Source organism: Pagrus pagrus (genome assembly GCF_965226575.1).
Source record: "Pagrus pagrus genome assembly, chromosome: 1".
NCBI classification, from domain to species: domain Eukaryota; kingdom Metazoa; phylum Chordata; class Actinopteri; order Spariformes; family Sparidae; genus Pagrus; species Pagrus pagrus.
In genome coordinates, this window is record NC_140185.1 from 9,414,020 (window position 1) to 9,434,920 (window position 20,901).

The window sequence follows — 20,901 nt, forward strand, 5'->3', positions numbered from 1 at the left end:
GGCGACATGCGTCAGCTAAGGCATAGCCTATGGCAGATACAGTGCATGAATAAGATCCATAACTATGCTGTAACCTCACAACATACATACAAATAAAAATTCTCCTTGAGCAAAGAATTTCAAGACATCTCTTTGGCCTCTGGTGGCTTGTCACTAGGGTTTGATTCATCAGTTTATCAAATACATGACTGGCCATTAAATCGTTGTAGAAAACTCAAATTGCCGCCCCAGGGTTATATGCCTCTGTACACCAGTCAAGTTGCAGTTTACCTCCATGTCTGTCTAGTCCTATGTAATAAAGCCTACATAGTAAAGACGTTAAAGGAACTTCATAAAATATATTTTGTATATTTGTTTACAAAATGGAAATCATCACAATATTGACATGATTGATAACAGAGAATAATTTTTACAGACTGATTAGTACAAAGGACCAATGGAGAGCTTCTTAACATGGTGTAACAACAATCATTTAAAGCTTAAAATTGGCCAAACCAAATAGCCTGTGGTGGGCTACAATGCTATAAATATGGATATTGCTGACAAGAAACTACAAATTCTAAAACATGAATGCTTCACAACCTGACAGTACATAAGATCTATAAAGTACCTCAATTTCAAGATTAGTGTAATAAATTCAGCATCCAACCAAATGTGAAATTTGGTCACATTCCACCCTTCTTGTAGAAGATCACAGCGAAGATGATCTTGGCCCACATATTATCCTAATAGACATTTTTGTGAAATTTTGTCATAATAAGCAAGGATCCTGAAGAACTGGTTAAATGTTGAAAATATAGCCATCATTTCATAACTTGAATTTTTTCAATGAAATGTAGTCCAGTTTTTCCAGACAACTAGATGACTTAACTGGGCTGCACCATTATCAGCTGATCCAACTTTCCAACAACAAACCTTGGAGGAAAAGGAAATAAAAGCCACATGTCTCTGCTCCAGGAAATCAGTTTTACATAATATACAAAAAATCCTCAGGATCGATCTAGGGATGTCAGTTTCGGTTCAATTTGCTTTCTTTTTTGCCTGACATCCATTAATCGGTAACTAAAAAAAGCGCAAAATGATGTGAATACAAAGAAGAAAAAATGGAGTTTGATTATAGATGATTTGCTAGCAAGTAATTCCAGCAAGGTTAAGTTAGATAACTTCATCCACACAGCACTTTCACAGCCACGCAATGGATGTTGGATAGAAGCAGTACCTTAAAGGTATGTTTATCCCAAAGCCTGTGTCGTGACCAATTTCAGACGAGTGCTATTAGACTGAGACACTTCCACATTCACACAGACGAGCTTAGTCTGTTGGAAGGCGTGGCTGCCGACCGTGATTAACCCAAACGTCAGTGTAAAATGTGTTCAGTTCCACTCTGCCACCACAGCAGCAACGGTGGTGCTTGAGAGCGTATCACATAAATCAGCTGCCAGATTTGTCTATGGGGGAGTAGTTAAACAGGAGTCATTTCTACTAGTCAGCAGCAGGGCACATTCACTGCAAAGCACACACATACACACAATGCTAAGAGATCTCAGTCTTCCTAGTTTCAATGATATGTGACAACCATTTGGAGAGATATTATATTATAATGTGGTACATAGGCAAACACAGATATAGAGGCGTCATTATGTGCTGTACAACTATAATTTGTCACTTTGTTTCTGCATGAGATACATTTCTATCAAACTCTTGCAAATTCTATTGTGTAAGAAATGTGTAAGCTATGTCTAGTCCACTGCCCTCCAGCCTCACCTGTGCTGTTGGTTTGTTTTCTCCCCAGTAAGCTCCATCCAGGAGGCAGCGCAAGGTGGTGCAGAGCCAACGCCAGGCTCTCATCCAGGCGTTCACACTCCTGCAGGGGAATCTGACACTCATCCAGCAGCAGTGCCCCATCGAGGCCGTCAGGCCGGCCCGCCGTGCTCACCTGTGTGAAGGGTGATTACAAAAGATGAGTCAAGTTTTTACAGAGGACAAGCTGAGGCTTAGTCTACTGGAAGCACTCACTTTAAGATGCTCAGCATAAGAGCATTAACCAAATGCCTGAAACTTAAGATGTAAATGTAGGAAGACACATCCAAGTGCATCTATCAGTACTAAGCTCAATTTGGGGCGTTGCTGTGATGACAAAAACAAATTATATTCAGTTTAAAGAAGTGAAAAAACACTTGAGTGCTTAAGACAGTTGCATTATCTTGTCCTCCTCCTTGGCAAAGCAAATTCTATATCCAATTTCTATGGGGTGATAAACTGTGCTGAACAGAATTCATTAATTGAATACTGAGGACTGTGAGACATCAAGCCTTGTCATGGAAGAAACAATAACATGTTTTGTCTTACTGTCACTTTGTTCACATTGCTGTATCGCTTGTAACCAATGGTAACCATTTTTTCTCCTCCTCTGTGACAAGTCTCAGTTTTTGTGTTTGTTTTCCTCTAACAAATGAAAATGACTTATGCTTACCAAGAACTGGGCCATGTCAAAAGCCAAATCCTGGACAAAGCTGAAACGTTGTTCGGCTAAAGGAGCCACGCGACCCACACAGGGCTTCAGGTCCTCGGGGGCCTCGGCAACACCTTGGCTGACTGAACACAAGGTGACCGACACCACCTCACAACAGTCATGAGCTAAAGACGATACAAGGAGGGACAGAGAGAGAGAGTGTGAAGAGAGTGAACAGAAGAAACATGGGGGGGGGGGGGTGACAGAGGACAGAGTATTTTTTTAATGTACTGTAGGTTTAGGGCTAAATCCCCTATTTGTTTAAAATTTGTACAACTTTTATAAACTATCAAACAGTTTGCAATGCACTTGTGCTGTATAAAGCATTGACAGTTGTTAGCTAGTTGCAGACAGCAAGTTGACACTGCAGTAAAGAGCAACACAAAAAAAAGATGGCAAAATCAATAATGAATAATGAAAATGTTTGGACCTCTGAAAAAATGCTAGCTAACCGCAAGTTAATACCATGCTAGCAGTGCTAAATCTCACAGGAGTAACACCTGCGCTTTTCCTACTATGACAAGTAAAAATGTCTAATTCATGCAATTTGCTTGACTAGAAGACGGGTGGGCTAATTTTCCTTAAAGTAAGATAATTTGGTTACTAAATTTAATTGTACGGCTAACTGTTGTTAAATGTTTTGAGTGCTACTTGTGTCCAATGTTGGATGCAAATTTGCAACAGTAACATGTTCACATTCCTCCCTTCAGGAAAACCTTCACACTCTGCATCAACCACCTGCCCAAGAAAAACTATATTAGTTAAAGAAGTTTATCTATGAGCACTGTGCTGTTAAGAATCATGAATGAACGGTGAGCCTGAGAGACGTTTTGCTTGAATTCACTTCATTCAATTTCAGCCAGGTTTACCAGACAGAGGTAATGAAATCATCACACAGCCACAACACAAAGTGGTGATTAACTAAAGACTACCTACAATTTTTTGTAAATTGACTTCACATAACTGTACAATGAGAACCAATCATTACCAATCATCAGTTACAATACAGTGCACACTTGAACTGCTGCCGACTTAGATGATTTGTACTTAATAGCAAATAATCATTTGATCACATTCATACCTATTCAGCAGTCACAAATCAAATTCGACCAACAAATTACCTAGGATGGCACTCAGTAGAGACTATACCTCCGCCAAGGCCGGACAGTCCCCTTTAATTCAATCAAGCCTAATCCAATAGCAAACTGGATAGGCCTGTATTACTCTAAATTATAAACCACCCGTAAATGCTTGACCATAATTTAAGCACACCAGATCTATGATCAGCATCAAATTGTAGTCACTTATGGATACCAGTCACCTCAATACATCAGATTTTTTTCATCAAGAACCATGTATTATAACCCCTGAGAAATATATATTTTTTAAAAAGATAAGAAATGCCTTATCTCACAATGTTAAAAGAAAGTAAGAAAAAGTTCTGTATTCATTCCTTTAGCCGAGACCCATCCTTAAACTAGGTTTTGTGGTTTCCGTTCAATAGCTTCTGTGCAGTCCTGCTGAGAAGCCAGCCAACCAACCAGCCAACAAACAAAAGGACACGGGTGACACATACACTCCTTGGCAGAGATAATTAAAAAATGTATGCAAATGAGTTTTTATTTGTCATTATAAAAGAAAGAACATAGAGGATAGTAGTCCACATACATGGCCACTACAAAACACAACTAACAGAGAGAAAAGGCTTTGCATGGCTGCCTTGTAAATGCATGCAGTGCTGACATCCCTGTTTCCAATTTACAGGGCATTACACTGCCTGCTGCACCAATTTACTTCCTCCGCAAATGCCAAGTCAGACGCTATGGATGCACGACTCCTTGTCTTCTACTCTCTAATAACAAATCAACTGGAGCTGACCCCTGATAACACCCTCTGCATCTGGAACAAGATACAATATCAGACCCGTTTAGTCAACACACAGTCTTTCATTTCCTCTGTGTGAGTGTTGTTTGTCGCTACAAACATGGTCACTTGGTCACTTGGCAATTCCACTTGAATATTAAGGTTGAAATGCCTTGCTCAAGAACACTTAAATCCGAGCCGTAGTACTGATTCAGTGTCATCTGCAGCCGTCTTGCCAGGTCATTGAAGATTTCTATCCTGCGACCTTCTGCTTGGTCACAGGACCGGTTCTTCGGAGCTCTGCGTGTACTGATTGGAGGGGGCAGTGAAGTGAAGCTAATCTGTTAGTAGAGAGTGACACCTCCTCTGACCCCCTCAGATGGCTGTGATTCAACCAAGCTCTTAACAAGATAACGCAGTTTAACATGTTCTGCCTTCGCTTTTCCTGTCTGGAATACAGACACTTGAGGAAAACAATGAGACACTTCCCAAACATATTGCTACCATCCATGTTTACTACAGGCCGGGAGTGTTCTGTGGCTTTATTTCCTGTCTGCAGTGACCTTGATTTCTGAGCTGGCTCGTGTTACAAGTTCACCTCACAGTACATGTAGCTATGACTTCAGCGCCAGCTAAATACATTCAATTTCACAAATAGAATAAATGGGATGTTCCCCAAAAGGAGTGATGAATGAGCCAGCCGCTAGGAAAAGCAAAATGAGGTGATTTCTCTCTCCCAAATCACAACATTAGTTTAAAAACGAGGACAGTGGTAGTGGATGATTAATCATTTATTATTTTCTTCCACAGCTATAACAACTCCTTACTTCCCCATGCTTTCTGAGTGATGTGAGGGCAGAATAACACCATCCCCTTCTTTAACGAATGAAACAGACTTTGGCATGCTTTAGTGCCACCTCTTAATGTTGATTTGGGCAATAGCACAGAAAATTAATCAATACGTCCAATACTGTTTCATTGTATTTTAATTCTTCACTCTATTCTTCACTGTATTTTGACCAAAAACATAAGTCTGCCATGATTCCACTTTCACAGAACCTTCATTTCAGTTTGTTTTTATATACCAACACTAATCTGGATAATCTGAAGGGTATCCGCAACAAGGACCAGAAGGGTATCTGAAGGGTATCCGCAACAAGGATCAGTTAACGCAGACAAACATGACAGCAGAATTTCATATAGTCTCATCATGTATATAATACTGTAGGTGGAGCTGCCCTCCAACAGGTCCATTAGAATTAAAAAGGGAAGCTGCAAGGCATTGTGGGTGGGTTGGCTTACCGGGACACAGCGCATGCAAGGTGTCATGATTGCTCCTTAGGGTGCTGGTCAGGTGCCTCTGTGTGCTGCCAGCAAACAGCAGGAAGTAGTCCACGCCCTCGTCCTCTGCAGCCAGCTCTTCATCAGTGAGCTGCACCGCGATAACACACCGCCCCTGCACAGAGAGAGAGAAAGAAAGAAGAGGAGGAAGGAAGGAAGATAAAAAAGTAAGAAAGATAGTGTGAGATAAAAGCAAGAAAAAAAAAACATACTAAGAGAACGTTTTTCCATTTTATGCACTTTTCTTTTACACTTTCACTACATTTCAGAGGTCAATATTGTTCTTTCTACTACACTCCATTTATTTGACAGCTTTAGTTACCAGTCACTTTTGAGTTAAAGATTTTACACAATGGATAAAATACAACACAAGACTAAAGCAGTGTCGAACTTCTTTGGCTTCTGACACACAAAAACAGTGTGTCACATTTCAGATGTCTGTTGTAAACAGCTCCACCAAATAGTGATTTTTTACCATCTAAACTTCACACTCTGTTTCATTTCAGTGCATTTAAAAATGATCCAATCCCTCACCAAAAATCAAAGACCAGAGAAAAAGTCAAAAAATAAACTTGTAAATCAGAACTTTGTGTTTCTTCTATCCTCTCCTATTAATGATCCCACAGCCCCCGAGATTCATCTGGTGTCAGTTTAGGCCGTATAAAACTGGATATGTATGTGTATATAAATAGTGAGCAGCTAAAACCGTAACATGCTGGTCACACATTCATGCTTCGGTATTAATAATGGAATGATGTCATATGATGCATTAGTCAGAGGGACCAATCCAGTACTTACTTTAATACTTCAACTACATTAAGCTGTAAACATTTGTGAGCTTTTACTTCAGTGGCATTTTTCATGCAGGACTTTACTTGCAATGGGAGTATTTTTACATTGCTGTGTGGTATTTCAAGTACAGAATCTGAATACTTCTTCCAACATTGGTAAAAATGTGTCTGTTGTGCTGTTGTGTTGCAACATATTTCTTAATAATAGGCATACATTTAATATCACTATTTATTATTTTATTTGCCAATATGCAATACTTTGTAGGTAATCTGATGAGTAGTTGAACCTCTGCAGATACAACACTGTCAATGGAATCATTTCAATTAAAACGGTACCTGGTTATGGAGGAGAAGCACAATTTTCTCTCAATTTTTAACACACATTTCCTGTTCACACTTGGTGCTACAGTGTATGTTGGCTGATTCAAAGCCACGAAGACAACTCCAATAAATATGTCAATGAGAATGAGAATGCCTATTGATTACAGTTATCAAGCCACATTTGAAGCTGGTCAGCGATGCACGTGTCCACGTACAGAAATACTCAAGAACACAAATGCATCTCAAACATAATCTAACACAGCCTGGACAGTGGGTCTATAGTTGGACAAACCCCAAACAACTCTAACAATTGAGGTTTTGAAATTGACTACTGAGGCAAAAAGTGTGAATTCTAATCCAGCTCCCACAGCGGAGTACAAATGTGCATGTCTATCAGTCTCCCACAGATAAAATCAAAGGTGATGAGGAGAGTGAAATCCAATCTCAGTCTGACACTTCAGATGCATTTAAGACAAATGCTGATGCCAGGTGTGAACTACAACCCTCGTTACAAACTGAATATCTGGCCACCAAATCTAAACAGGGCCTCAGTGGAAACTTCTGTGTGGAAGCTACCAGTCTTCTCAGCATCACACTGATGCCTTAAAGTTAATATGGTAACGATTTATTGATGTTGAGATTCCACACATCACATCATTAGCAAACAGGGAGGCATCAGGCGGTGCTGAAATGTGGAGGAGCAGCTTGACTTTCTGCCAAGTAAGTGAGCGAGATCTGTCAGGTTCAGACCGCAGTGGAGGAGGACGACAGAACAGTTTTAAAAAAGGAGGAGGCAACATGATTAACAGCGATGCTTCTGTATTACTGCTTTTGACCAACTAATGTAGTTTACCCTGCGTAGTATTTCTCCACTGTGTGGAAGCCAGTGGGAAGGCAATCAGCTCTACATTTTGTCTGCCAAACATATCATTAAAAAGTCTCGTCATTTGTAATGCATAATGTGAAACATACTGTCAGAAAATCTGAACAAGCTAAACAGTCAGGGTTATGGTAAAATGAAATAAATGATGACTAATTAACTCTGAAGTGTCTTTATTTACATGTATGAATCAACAGCTGATGCCTCAGACATGCAACTTTAGCTTCAGCCTTTAACCCAGTGTTGTAAAACGTACCCAAAGTTATACTTGAGTGAAAGTAAATTTATTTTGTTAATATATTTAATGAAAATGAAAGTGACCCATACAAATAGTACTTGAGTAAAAATCTTCAAGTACCTGATATTAAATGTACTTTAATATCAAAAATCAGGAATCAGTGTTTTGTTTTTTTGTGTTTTTTGTTATTTTGACTGCCAATTAAATTAATTTCAAGATGTGCCATGTTGGCTCTGATGCAGCATGCACCTTGCAAAGTAACTAGTAACTAAAGTCATCAAATAAATGGAGTCAAAAGTTCAATATTTGCCTCCAAAATGTAGTGGTAATGGCAGCATAACATAGAAATACTCAAGTAAAGTATAAGTACCTCAAAATTGTATTTAAGTACAGTACTTGAGTAAATGTACTTAGTTACATTCCTTCGCTGCTTTTACCACATTTTAATGCATGTAGACATCAAGTGCATCTTGAAGATCCCTTATATTGGGTTCTTATTTTAAAACTAGTTAAAAGTCAGCAACAGCTGTCATTTCAGCCAGGAAAACCTATAAATGAGAGGCCACTTTTGTCTGTTAGCCTTGGTCTGAAATCAAGAACAAAATTTCCTAAGAATACTGAGAGGTAAATTTGCCTCCGTTATCAATGCAAACTGTATATTGCTGTGCAAGAACAGTATTGGAATCAGAAACAGGCTTCTCGCCAAGTAGGTTTTCAAGCATGAGGTGTTGGTGTTGTGCACAACATTCAAAATATACAGAGTAAAAGGAAAACTGTGCAGCGATAGCATCAACCATCTTCCTGTTTTGGTCCGGGAGGCGGACACCCTCTCTACCTTTAAGAGTAGACTTAAGACCTTCCTTTTCGATAGAGCTTATAGTTAGGGCTGGCCCAGGCCTGTCTTGGACCAGCTCTTAGTTATGCTGCTATAGGCCCAGTCCGGGGGACAAATGACACACTGAGCTTCTCTCTCCTCCTCTCCTCTCCATCTGTATACATTATGCCTGTATACATGCCCCATCTCTGCATGTCACTGACTTCACTTCTTCCGCGGAGTCCTTGTGCTTTCTAGTCCTACAGGCTCCCATGGATTCTGGTCGCGCCGGGTCGTGGATCGTGGATGCGCCTACTGCCATGGCCCTGCCTGACACCCACCACTACTGTTGCTAATATTAGTCATATCTCTGTTACATACGTTTCACTACTTTTATTGTAATGCATTACTACATACTATCCTTACTGTTAACCACTACTACTGTTATTACTAGTAGTCACATTTCCATTATGTGCATTTCATTATTATTGCTGTAATACCTCTTTATGTACTTTCACTCCTGTCAACCATCCATTATAATTGTATACATTGTGATCTTGTTGATCTGCTCTGTACATGCGACATCTATTGCACGTCTGTCCGTCCTGGGAGAGGGATCCCTCCTCTGTGGCTCTTCCTGAGGTTTCTTCCGCATTTTTTTTCCCTGTTAAAAGGGCCTTTTTTGGGGCAAGTTTTTCCTCACTCGAATCGAGGGTCGAAGGACAGAGGGTGTCGTCTCTGTACAGATTGTAAAGCCCTCTGAGGCAAACTGTGATTTGTGAATTTGGGCTATACAAATAAAATTTGATTTGATTTGATTTGATCAAAGGAGACAGTATTCTATATACAGTATTCTATTATTATTGATTTTAGGAACAAAATCAAACTTTAAATCAATTCATGTTTTGATCTTTTTTATATTATATTGTGCTTACTAGATAATAGCATGTGTCATGCCATTGTGCCAATAATCCAAGGCGAGTATGCCGCATAGTTCATTGTGCAGTCTGGTCTTTTTTTCTAAAGTGACAAATGGCTGTGTTGTGGCTGGAGCGTTGGGGGAAGTGATGTGGTGTCATTCGAGGACAGATTGAGGAGGAGGAGAAGCAGCAAAAAATAGGGATATTGTTCAAAATTAGCTGTTTTCCACTGGGGGACTGCAGCTTGTTGACACCAAGGAGGGATAATGGGACATTTCATCCCACTTAATCTGACCAGTGTTGCAATCGTTTCACCAGCTCTGTCCAACATGAACAGCCTGACGTGGCGGTGTCGAAGAGAGCTTAACAGTCAGGGTTAAAGGTGCTTCCTCCCTCTCTTCTAAAGCATAGCCTCAGGGCCTTGTTTCATACAGGGGGGGATCAGCAGGTTGACAGCAGCAAGGCTAACCAGCAGCCTTGGGACTGGCAAGTCTGTGTTTGGCAAGCCACCGCTGCTGCTGAGCAATGTGAGGGGGAAAAATTTGTTCAAAGGGCCACATAGCCCAGAGGCCACAGGAAGAGAAACAGCCTGCAGTAACCTTCTGAGAGCCGGGACTAAATACATTGACTTGCAGCATGACGGATGCAGGTTTTGCTATGCACAGAGAGTCTCCGCTTTAACAAGCAGAGCAGAGGCACTGGCGTAAATGAGTTGTAGATGGGTGGAAGCCAGCAGGCATGACATTTTCTCCATTAAAAACTCATCTTTTATCCCAAGCCCAGATTGGAAATTAGGGTTTGGTGATACTGAACGGATTGGTACCTCAGTGGATTTGTGAGTTTGCTCTCCACGTAAAAATGAAAAAACGAATTTATGTGAAATAAGTTCAACATCCACACTATGAACAAAAAGGAAGCCAAAGGAGAAACAGTTTTTTCTCTCCTGCTGAAGGCTGAAAGCAAATCATCTCAGTCACAATCATGAACTGATACAATTGGCACATTAGCTGCTCGAATGATTTTTGACAGCGCCGCAGCAGTCTCTTGTTTTGTCAAAATTATTATCCATCCATCATAAATAACAGTATAAGCTACTGATTTACTTAGAATTAGAGTACTAAAGAACTACGTCATAAAATCATATCTACACATTCACTCTTCTCCTTTTAACCTCCTCAGATACGAGTCCTTGGAATCAACCTGCGATGTATGAATTCAAACATATTTGACTAAAAAGAGTGAGAGTCAGGAGCAGGACAGAACAGAACAGAAACTGAATAAGACCATTGTCAGTTCTTTTTTGAGGCAAATGTGTTGGCAGGGGGTGGAGATGTAGAAACAGAGATGTGAAACATCTGTTGGAGACGGCAGGAAGCACAGCTGCACACACAGCCACTTTTGCAAAACATGCAAACAAGCACACATAACAAACTGAAAGTAACGCTACTGACAATGAGTCTAATGATATCAACAACTAATATACAGACCGAAAAAACTAAGGTGTGTCCTGCTTGATTCTTTAAAAAACAAACCAACAGTTTTAAAAGCTGTGTGGCACACACCACCGTATGACTGTGCTCTCTGCTGGTAATAAGTACTTAACAAAGTGACCTGCTGGGGTATTGACCTGCTAATCATGGAGCTTCAACGGGGAACAGGCAGCATCAAAAGAACAGCTGGAGGCTATGAGCACAGCCCCCTCTTTTTAAATATGCATGTGTGAGTGAGGCCTTTTCCTTACATCCTGCAACTGTACCGGATTCAAATGTCCAGGTACAGGGGTGGTTGGTTTCAGGCCTTCACACACACTGTTATGAACTCTCAACAAAGCTGCTTCCTAATGGTGAATTTCAAACTTATTTTGCAGTTTAAATGAATATTCATCCCACTGGCTGGATTTCTGGCTACAGGCAGCACAATGTGGAGATTTACTCCACTTCAGCACCCAAACTAATTGTCAAGACATCCCCTGGTACCTCTGAGATTGTTTCTCATAATTAATCACTGTAAACGTGACAGACCTACCTTTCTACCTTTAACTCAGTCTGGTCGTATGGAAACTGCTATTATAACAATAAATAACAGACTATGGACAACATTTTAACTTGATGTTCTGTAAAAGGCTGACGTGATAAAAAGGTGAAGGTTTATGGCTGCACTTGTTTGACCGTGTGATTCATTCCTGCTGGCATTAACATGCACTGTAAAGGTTTTACTAACAACTGCAGCTTACTCTTCTGTGTTTTACCCAGATATGTTGCAGCTTCTGTTTCCACTAGACAATTTAAGGAAATCTTACTTGCTCGTTGACAAGTTTTGCTGGCTAGAGACACACATCTAAGCAATTCCTGCTCACAACAGAGTTGGGGCCGATCCAATCGAATATCACCATCAGGTGCCAATAAACCGATCCATAAACTGATCCAGATTCTATAGTCGTATTGGTAATTTCTCATTGCACTCTTTGAAATTCTTTCTGTTCAACTCATGTATAGAAATCTACTTACAAACATGGCTGTTTTCTCTCCTACATCTGTTTGTATCTGAAGCCAACCTACAGTTTAAATAAATTCCTTTGGAATACATTAAAATCTAGACAGATTATTGTACATGTTTTGCTGTTTTAATAAGAATTGCTGTGTGGTTTACTACAGACGTAGTAACCTTACAAACAATAGCAACAAGAATAAAGATGATAACAATATTCAAGAAAAAAAGAGCTCTGGTATCAGTATAGGTATGTAGGTATCTGCAGATTCAGGTATGGGAATCGGATCTGAACAAAATGTTTCCCGTTGACACGTGACACTGACATAATCTTCACACATCCTCCAATTTACAAAGACTGTTTCATCCATGTAGCACTGCAGCTGCAGTCCGTCAAATAGCAGAAAGGTCACAGGCTCCATCACCACAACTGCTTCTGTGCCCACAGTCATGTGTCCTGTGTTAAGACACTGAACCCCTACCTGCTCATTTAATTGGCAGCCGCTCTGGAAAACATTGTCTGCTAAATGCCAAGAATGTAAATAACGTGTTTACTCACAGGCAGAACAGCGGAGACGCTCTCTGTCATTGAACGAAGACTCATTTCTTAAAGAGCTTCCACAAGTCATCTTCTGCCCGACAAATCACATAATCCTTCCCACTCCCTCCAATTACTCCTTGAAACAAACTAAATTTTTCTACCCATCGTTTCCTCATTAAAAATCGTTCTTTAGCCAGAATGATATCGCATGAACATCAAGGCCTTGACCTTCACCCTCCTCACTACCAGTTGTTTCTACAATGAATGATCTGCAAATTTAGACTTAGAACTGGGGCTGTCATTTTCAGTCACTTTGGATGGCAGAGCCCACTAAATGGGTATTTTTTTAGAAGTACAATCACAGGCCGACTACTTAACCCCGATGAGCTATCTCGCCGAGAATCGCTCTTTTAAGTGTCTGAAATCTGATGTCTAATGAGGCCTGACTGCCCGCCTGGTTCCACTGAAGAGTCTGACTGTAAATCATGGATAAGGTTGTCTGGGTGGTTAATGTGTGAGCCACTCCAGCCATCAGAGATGCACACACGTCTCTGACTTATCTCATTTCCTGTGTGCCTTCCTCACCTGCTAGTGATAGGGGACCAGTACAACCAGTCAGACACACATTCAGAAATATCTCCCACTCACACACACACACAAACACACACACCTCATTAGATATGTATCAAAAAATGCAGGTGCCATGATGGGAAACTGAAGACATTTAAGGATCATTTTAGGGTCATAATTCCAAAACTAAAAAAATTAGGTTAGGCAAAACAAGACCGTTTGTAATCTAACAGTAATTCAGACTTATAAATGAGCTATACATGTTTTTTTTTTATGGCCATGACGTATTCCTGGGAGAAACAAAAATTGTCTTCCTCTATCCCACTGAGGGCGGAAATCAGACATTTTGTGGCTTCATTTCCATGTCAGGGTTAGGCCTCACTCAGACAAAATCTGGTGTTGGGGCGACTAGCCCACGGTTGTGCGGCGGTGTGGGAGGACAGCACTGGGAGAGTATCATCATTTGGTCTGCGAGGTCTGCCTGGACAGTGCCTGGTTTCGGGCCTCTGGCTTGGGAGGAGAAACTCTAAAAAGGCTCTCTCCATAAACAACAATTTTAAAAAGTATATCTTCTCCCCTGCTGGGGCAGTCCTCTGTTGTTTGAGTTTCTAAGCATAACAGAAACTCTATAGAGTTTAGAGCACCTCTGAATGTTACTATATGCGTCATTCTTCGGCCTATATGGCAGTATCTGTTTCATACCAACACCAAACATGTCACGTCAACCAGCGCTGATAAGAAAAACTTCCAGTATAAGTACAGAGGCATAGGCTATATTTATAGTTTTACTTCAGAACTGTAGTGTGAATGGCTTGGACAGCAATACTGTTGAGCAGACGGCTTACAGTACGTATTTGGCCACCGCAGTGTGATGTTGGGTTGCATTTCTCTAAAAGTTTGTTCTGTTTTAACTTTTTGCCGTAGGGCCGCTGTGGGCTTTTTTTTTTCTTCTTTTGACAAGCCCTGAGGTCCCCACCACCACAGACTGAACGCACTACACACACTTAATGGGAGGACTGGCATCTTCGTAGCAACGCCCGATTTGGTCTAAAGGAGGACTAAGGAGGGATCATGAGATTGATTTGTTGGGCACTGGGTAATAACCTGTGATGTCAACGAGGAATATATGAGCCACAAAAGAGGCTTTCAGTTAACATGTCGACCCTTACCTATAGTAATTAAACCTTGGGTCATGACAAAGAATAAGACGGGAGATTTAAAGTGGTTGAGATAACCTCTGCAGGGAAGTTGCTACATTCCGCATGACACAGAGTGTAATTCAGTAACACCTCCTCCATCTGAACCACAATACCACTGGTATGTAAACCACTCAGGTGCCTCGATCTGAAGGCATTCCTACCACAAGTGACTAAGAGGGTACCCCGAATTATACTGAAGTCATTCTGGAAAAAGATCTATCCCAGCTGACCAGGGAGAGTTTGAGGAACCCCACAAAGCTTTGGGGAAGTTGTCAGGCAAACAAAAACACACTTGCATCCCAAAACATGGATTAATAATTAAATGATAAATGGTACTACAAAACATTTTAATAAATAAAGATTAAAAGTACACCTGACCATAAACATCATAGGATATGTGGTTGAAGCTTGAGACACATCCACAAAGTTTCTCTGGTTGTTCATTTATTCAGGAAGTAAAATTCCCACAAACCCTGTTACCGCATAGTGGACATTAATCTCCTTTGTCCTTTCCATCCTATATCCGTTAGACCAGTAGACCCTGTAACTAGACAAAAACCATCTTTGCAGTGCAGCATGTTCTTATAAACACACACAGTCTGGATAATCAAAACATTTCAGCTCACAGCTAAAAAGAACATCCAGCAATCAAGTGGTCCTCTTTGCATGAGGCGCCAAGCTCTTCGCTGTAATTACCCGCTCAACTATTGATTTGGACAAATGGCATATGTCCAGGTAAACTAGGCCTCAATTTGTCCTTTTCTGTACAATTATTTAAGCTCCAAGGCACCTAAGTGAGGATCAGTACCTGTTCTTTAATCGAACTGTGAGGGTTGTTATTCACGCCATTCAGCCACAATCGGAACCACAATAAAGCCAGTGCAGCTTTGACACAGTAGATGTTCTTTTAGTTCTCTTAGTTTAGTGATTTTGAGGAAGTACAATTTCATGGTTTCATATCAGTAGTCTTGTTTCTGTCTCATGATGGTCATCTCTTAATCAATTTTTTTGGGATCTATTTTTGTAATATCTCCAGTCCATCAAGTGGTTCTAATTTGATTAAACTGGTAACATGCAAAACATGACCACTAAATACATAATAGAGGCCAGTGAGCAGAGTGCAAAACATTAACCAGTTGATTTGCATGCAGTCTAATGTTGTATTCTTTAGTATCTGGCCTTAAACATCCACGCAGTTGCTTTCAGTTATTCCTGTTAATTAGACCTTTTCTTGGGTGGAAGTGAGGCCAAGCTCTTCCAGGAACTACATGAGGTCATTTTACTCCATTTACAACACTATTACGAATAATAAAAGGCGTAAGCAGTCCCGCCCCACAAGGTGCAACAAACTGACCTTCACGCACTGCACACACCTACACAAACCTGAGACGACGTCTACATAGGCAAAATGAAAATACCTGTGTGGGTGGACTAATATTGTGTGTGAGCATTAAGAGACCGACTGTGCACAATGAAGAGAGAGCTTTTATGTAAGTATTAAGTATTAAGAATAATGATACTTACATATAATGGAGCTTGCTGTGGATTGAGTTTCATGTCCCTGGACACTGTCAAGAGAAGAACAAATGGGATGTTAGAGGGTTACAGTACAGAATGTTTTACTGAATATATGCTATGACACGAAACAAGATTATGTGTTAAATTAGTATCAATTTATTTTTTAGCCACTTAAAGCAGTGCAAAAAGCTATAAACAATATTTATATATTAAAACCTTGATGTGTTAACTGCCCATTTAGCAGCTGAAGCATACTAATGGAGCAACATGAGTATTCATTTTAAGTCATGTTTCTGGCCACCTCCAACCACACCTAAATCTAATATTCACTCTTCCTTTAAGCTATATTTTGTTCTCCACCAACTTCTAAAGGGAAATTAATGACCCTTTAGCTGCCGAATTCTCCATTGTGTTCGCCAGTTGGTTGCCAACTTTGTTTACCATTGGCTTGTTGCTTGGCAGGTGGCGTAAAGTGGGTAGGCTATGTCAAAGTATTGTCACTGAAAACAGTTGCCCTGTTGGATTTTTCACCATGAGAGCCCCCTTTCACATTATGGATCCGTTCGTAAGTAGTCACTCAGAGCATAAACTGGACCGAACTTAACTGGAACTGGACAAACTGGAGGAAGGTCAATAACGAAATTTAAAACCCAATTCTAAACATTAGGCTACCCTCCTGCCACTCAATCGTAGCAACATTAAATGTGTGGAGCGGAATTTCTGGGAGATGTTACAACAGTCGTGTAACATGGTTGCCATCTTGGCTCCCTCTCCCAGCTTTGGTGTGACCAAAGATAATAAAAGTAAAAGCATCTGTGTATTTTAATTATGAATCATTAAAAAGTTTTAAAAGCAGCAAGTAGTCACACAGTGAGAAAAAATAAATTGTGTATAGAATTTTTTTTTTTTAATGCATACAGATGCGTTGATCACATCGAAGTCCTCTAAATCAGAATCAAAAGAAGCTTCCTTGTGATCCCTCCACTATGGATGCTTTGGATATTGCTCTTCAATTGCAACTCGTTCACAATTATCATGGACACCGATACAGACCCTTTGATCAGATATTAGAGTTAGGTCACATTTCTAAAAAGTCTGTTGTTCTCCTTGAAATGAGCCACGGAGTGTTTTGCTAGAATAAAACCCTGCAAACAAATTGCTCTAAATAACAGAGTCTTTTTTCAACAAATGAATGTATACCAGCTCTCGCAGCATCAGAACATTGTTGCTGACAAGGTGACAGTTAAGCTTGACCCTGGCAATCGTCCCAACACTCTGTGGGAGGTTAATAGTGCATGAGTGGAGAACAAACACACACTGAATCACACGGGGGAACACACACACACACACACACACACACACAATCCAACCACAGCTGCCAGGTCCCTATTTGTGCTCGTTTATTCAAAGACAGCGGCAATGATGACAAACTTTTTGTTCGCTCCTGCCTCTTCAAATCACCCGTTAGTTCTTCACCAAGCAGAAAGACAAAGGATTTTGAACACCAAAACATATTACTTTGCCTCTTCTTCATGGGTTTATGCTGGGAAGATCAGTTAGCAGGATTTACCGGCTCATGTTCACGTTGGATTCCCTACTCCCAGTCTGGGACGCAGGCCTCAAAGCTGTTTTCTGGGCACAAGGTCAGAAGCAGTGGGTGTGTAATTACATCCAAACAAACATACCGCAGCTATAGACTTAAGGACAAATGGATTGGAAACCTTTCTGTTGAACTTCCTTGAACAGATACTGGCCTGCTTGCATTCATCATTGAGTCAAGGGACTGCTCGGCTTTGAGAGCCTGAGTTCTCCTCAGTTATTTGGAGAGACAATTTTCTTTTGTCTGCTGTTCCCTGGCACTAAAACAAGTCCTTGCTGCTGGCCTCAGTGGTCAGCAGTGCATTAATCACATGAACCCCACAGCGGGGGAGGCGGCAACAAAAGGCCAGGACCTAATGAGTTCAGCAGAAAGCACCAAAAGAGTCAATGTTGGACTCGACAGAGTGCTGAAGCGCGACGAGTCCAATTCACTTTCTATAGCCCAATCCAAACATTTTTCCTCTTTTCTGCTAAATAAATAGTCTCGAGCTAGAATTAGGCGGATCAGGTAAGGGGATAATCAGTAGCTCTAATAATACTCTGGAGTCTAATCCTCTTGCCTTAAGTGCACTGGGCCAGGGACCAGCTTCTTCACCACTAGCACAACTTTGACTGATAAGACTCTCACAAAATGTCCCCAACAGGCTCACTGGTTCTTTTATATTTTGGTATTTTGGACATTTGTCATCTGCTGCTTCTCTCTCCACAGTACATGAACAGATATGGGTTGGGGTCTTGCACAAGGGTGCTTCAATGGGCAGGATCTCTGCTGATCATGCTGATCTCTGACTTCTGCAGGTTCATGTGACATCTTTTTGACCAACAGTGGGCCTAACCCCTTGCACAATAAGAAAATATTTGGTAGGAAGTGGGTGCGTTGCTACATTCACTGTTTCCACTGTTGAGGACAGAGTTGATAACATTTATTCATGCAAGGAAGGTTTCTGTGGCCTTTATCAGCGCCAACCTGCTTTACATTCTCTGCACAGTCACACCTGGCAGCTGAACACGCCAGTGTTAATACCCCGCTTTTCCCAAAGAGTCAGGGTAACTTTTGGGCCTGCATCTGAAACTATATCAAAACGTCTGGCTATGATAAAATGTTGAGAGTATGTGTAAAATTATTACATTTACTGTTTCACAATTTCAGGGGGTTCAACCAGGGGTGTTGCAGGTGTGTCCTCAGATAAAATGTCTATCCATTTGATATCACCATACCTTTCTAGAGATACTCTGACATCCCTTAAAGTAAGGTGGGCAGCAGAGTGACATTTGTTCTGCTGTGCAACTTTATTTCAGAAATGTAAAAAATAAATGCAATAATGAGTCAGTCAAACATATGCTTATACAGAATAAATGGCCTCACAGTTCATCTGGTAAAAGTCTGAGTCAGTAAAACAAACTGGAGGTGCAGGTTTTAATTATTCTTTAACGCTACAGCTTGCAACAGAATGTGCCATTTTTTAACATTTAAACAACTTATATTTTATATTTTAGCTGCCATTTGGTTGATAATGAGATAACGAGAGTGTGCAGGTGGAACTTATCATAGCTCAACACATGAGCTTTCGTGACCTTTAACCTCTGCCTATTTCAAAACAAGCTGCCTACTCTAACCCTCTAACCACTGGGTCACCATGTGGCTATCCACATGATTCCCTTTCGCTTTGGGCCCTTCTGTTTCTGATTTTTTTTTAACTGATATGATGCAGGAAGGGAAGTTACACATAGAGGAAGCTGATTCAGTATACTGCATCATCACAGGATGTAATTGCACCACTAGTTGCTTTGGGTTCTTGGAAAGGCCTGCATCATTACAATGTACTTCAAAAATTTCCACTTTAGTATGATTGTCAAGCTAAGCTAGTTTAGTAGTTTAGTCTAAAGTAGCGAAGATGTCCTCACATCTCAGGAGGAAGGTGAGGGACTGTGTTGGTCCTAGTATGGTCTAAATGTGTTTTCATTGGTATATCAATAAAGAGACAAATATTAATGCTTAGTGGACGATTCACAGAATACTTTATATAAACACAAAGCAATTTATCACACTTTTAAACAAACAATGCAAGTGCAAGTCAGTCTTTTTATAGTAAAATTCAAAAACTGCAGGACCTACTAATGCATTGGTCATGTGCATATGGCTAATTAAACTTTCAATGTAAAGGAACTTTACAGACTGACTGCAAAACAAACGCACATAAACACAGGCCTACTAAGTTATTGTTGCTAATAAAGTAGTTAAGGTTAGCAAATAATTGTTTAGAGTCAGGGTTCTGACCCCCTGACAAATGAACATCCAATAGTCTGGCATCAATGATTTGGTCTCTACAAAGTCCTGAAAAATTATCTGCATATTTATCTTTATTTTTGCTAGATGTTTGTTTTCACCAGCAGCCGCGAGATGTTGGCTCTGTTTTTGCTGTTTTGTGCTTTGATGGGACCCACTGAGAACTGTTTTATTTTGGTGTTAAGAGAGGTGGTATTCAACCAATGGTTAATCAAACCAAACTAAAACAATGAGCTAAAAGAGGCTACATGCTGTGCCACAGAGTTGGGTGTGAAGTCTCTGTGTTCTTCACTACAAGAGACTCTTTCACAAGGCAAGGAGTCCTTTGATGCTATGTTAACATTAAAAATACTCCTCAATACAGGTCTGATATCTGTTCACTAGACTGCCTCGAATCCAATCCAATTTTTCTTACAAAACCAAAATGTAAATAAACTAAACCGAGGACAATATTAAACACACAGTATGAAATTCCTGATGCTAGGGGTCTCTTAATTAAAACAAAAGGATGTTAGTAGAGTGAGTTCATTGGAGTTGATGACTTTATTGTTAAACAACGACCATTGCTGATGAAAATCAATCTACGACTTGATATCTACTAGGGATGCAATGGTAGAGTTTTCCCACAGTTCGGTATGCATCACAGTTTTTGGGCCACGGTAACGGTACAGTTTCGATATCTTAATATAAAATTACTCACACTAGCAAAGGCAATATTGCATGTAAAAATAATTAAAAGCAGTTATAGTCAAACCACAAACCTTATTATAAAAATGTAACACTTATCTTAATTTCCTTCCATAAAAAACATATGCAGTATCCAATCAAGTTAAAAAGCAAACATTATTGTAGTATTGTATTGTACTGTATTGCATTGTATTGTTTGCCTTTGTGTATTGAACGGTTCGATAAAATATTGAATATTGTTGCATCCCTAATATCTACATTATGTTTGGTTATGTTCGCAATATTCCTTCTAAATGAAATGCATTGTAATCTTGAGTAAATTTACTGATTTCT

At 40.2% G+C, this 20,901-nt stretch overlaps 1 protein-coding gene across 12 annotated transcripts in view; it reads right to left on the bottom strand.

The window, feature by feature from the left end:
• The window catches only part of akap13 (A-kinase anchoring protein 13), a 119,232-nt gene that overhangs the window by 81,604 nt on the left and 16,727 nt on the right, over positions 1-20,901 (bottom strand). For all 12 annotated transcript variants that reach the window (XM_084380850.1, XM_084380851.1, XM_084380845.1 and 9 more), the window contains exons 2-5: positions 16,002-16,045; positions 5,678-5,831; positions 2,474-2,637; positions 1,765-1,936 (exon numbers count right to left, since the gene is read on the bottom strand). In XM_084380850.1, the coding sequence (XP_084236976.1) occupies positions 1,765-1,936; positions 2,474-2,637; positions 5,678-5,831; positions 16,002-16,034 (523 nt within the window). In that variant the 5' untranslated portion in view covers positions 16,035-16,045. The remainder of the gene's footprint in view (positions 1-1,764; positions 1,937-2,473; positions 2,638-5,677; positions 5,832-16,001; positions 16,046-20,901) is intronic.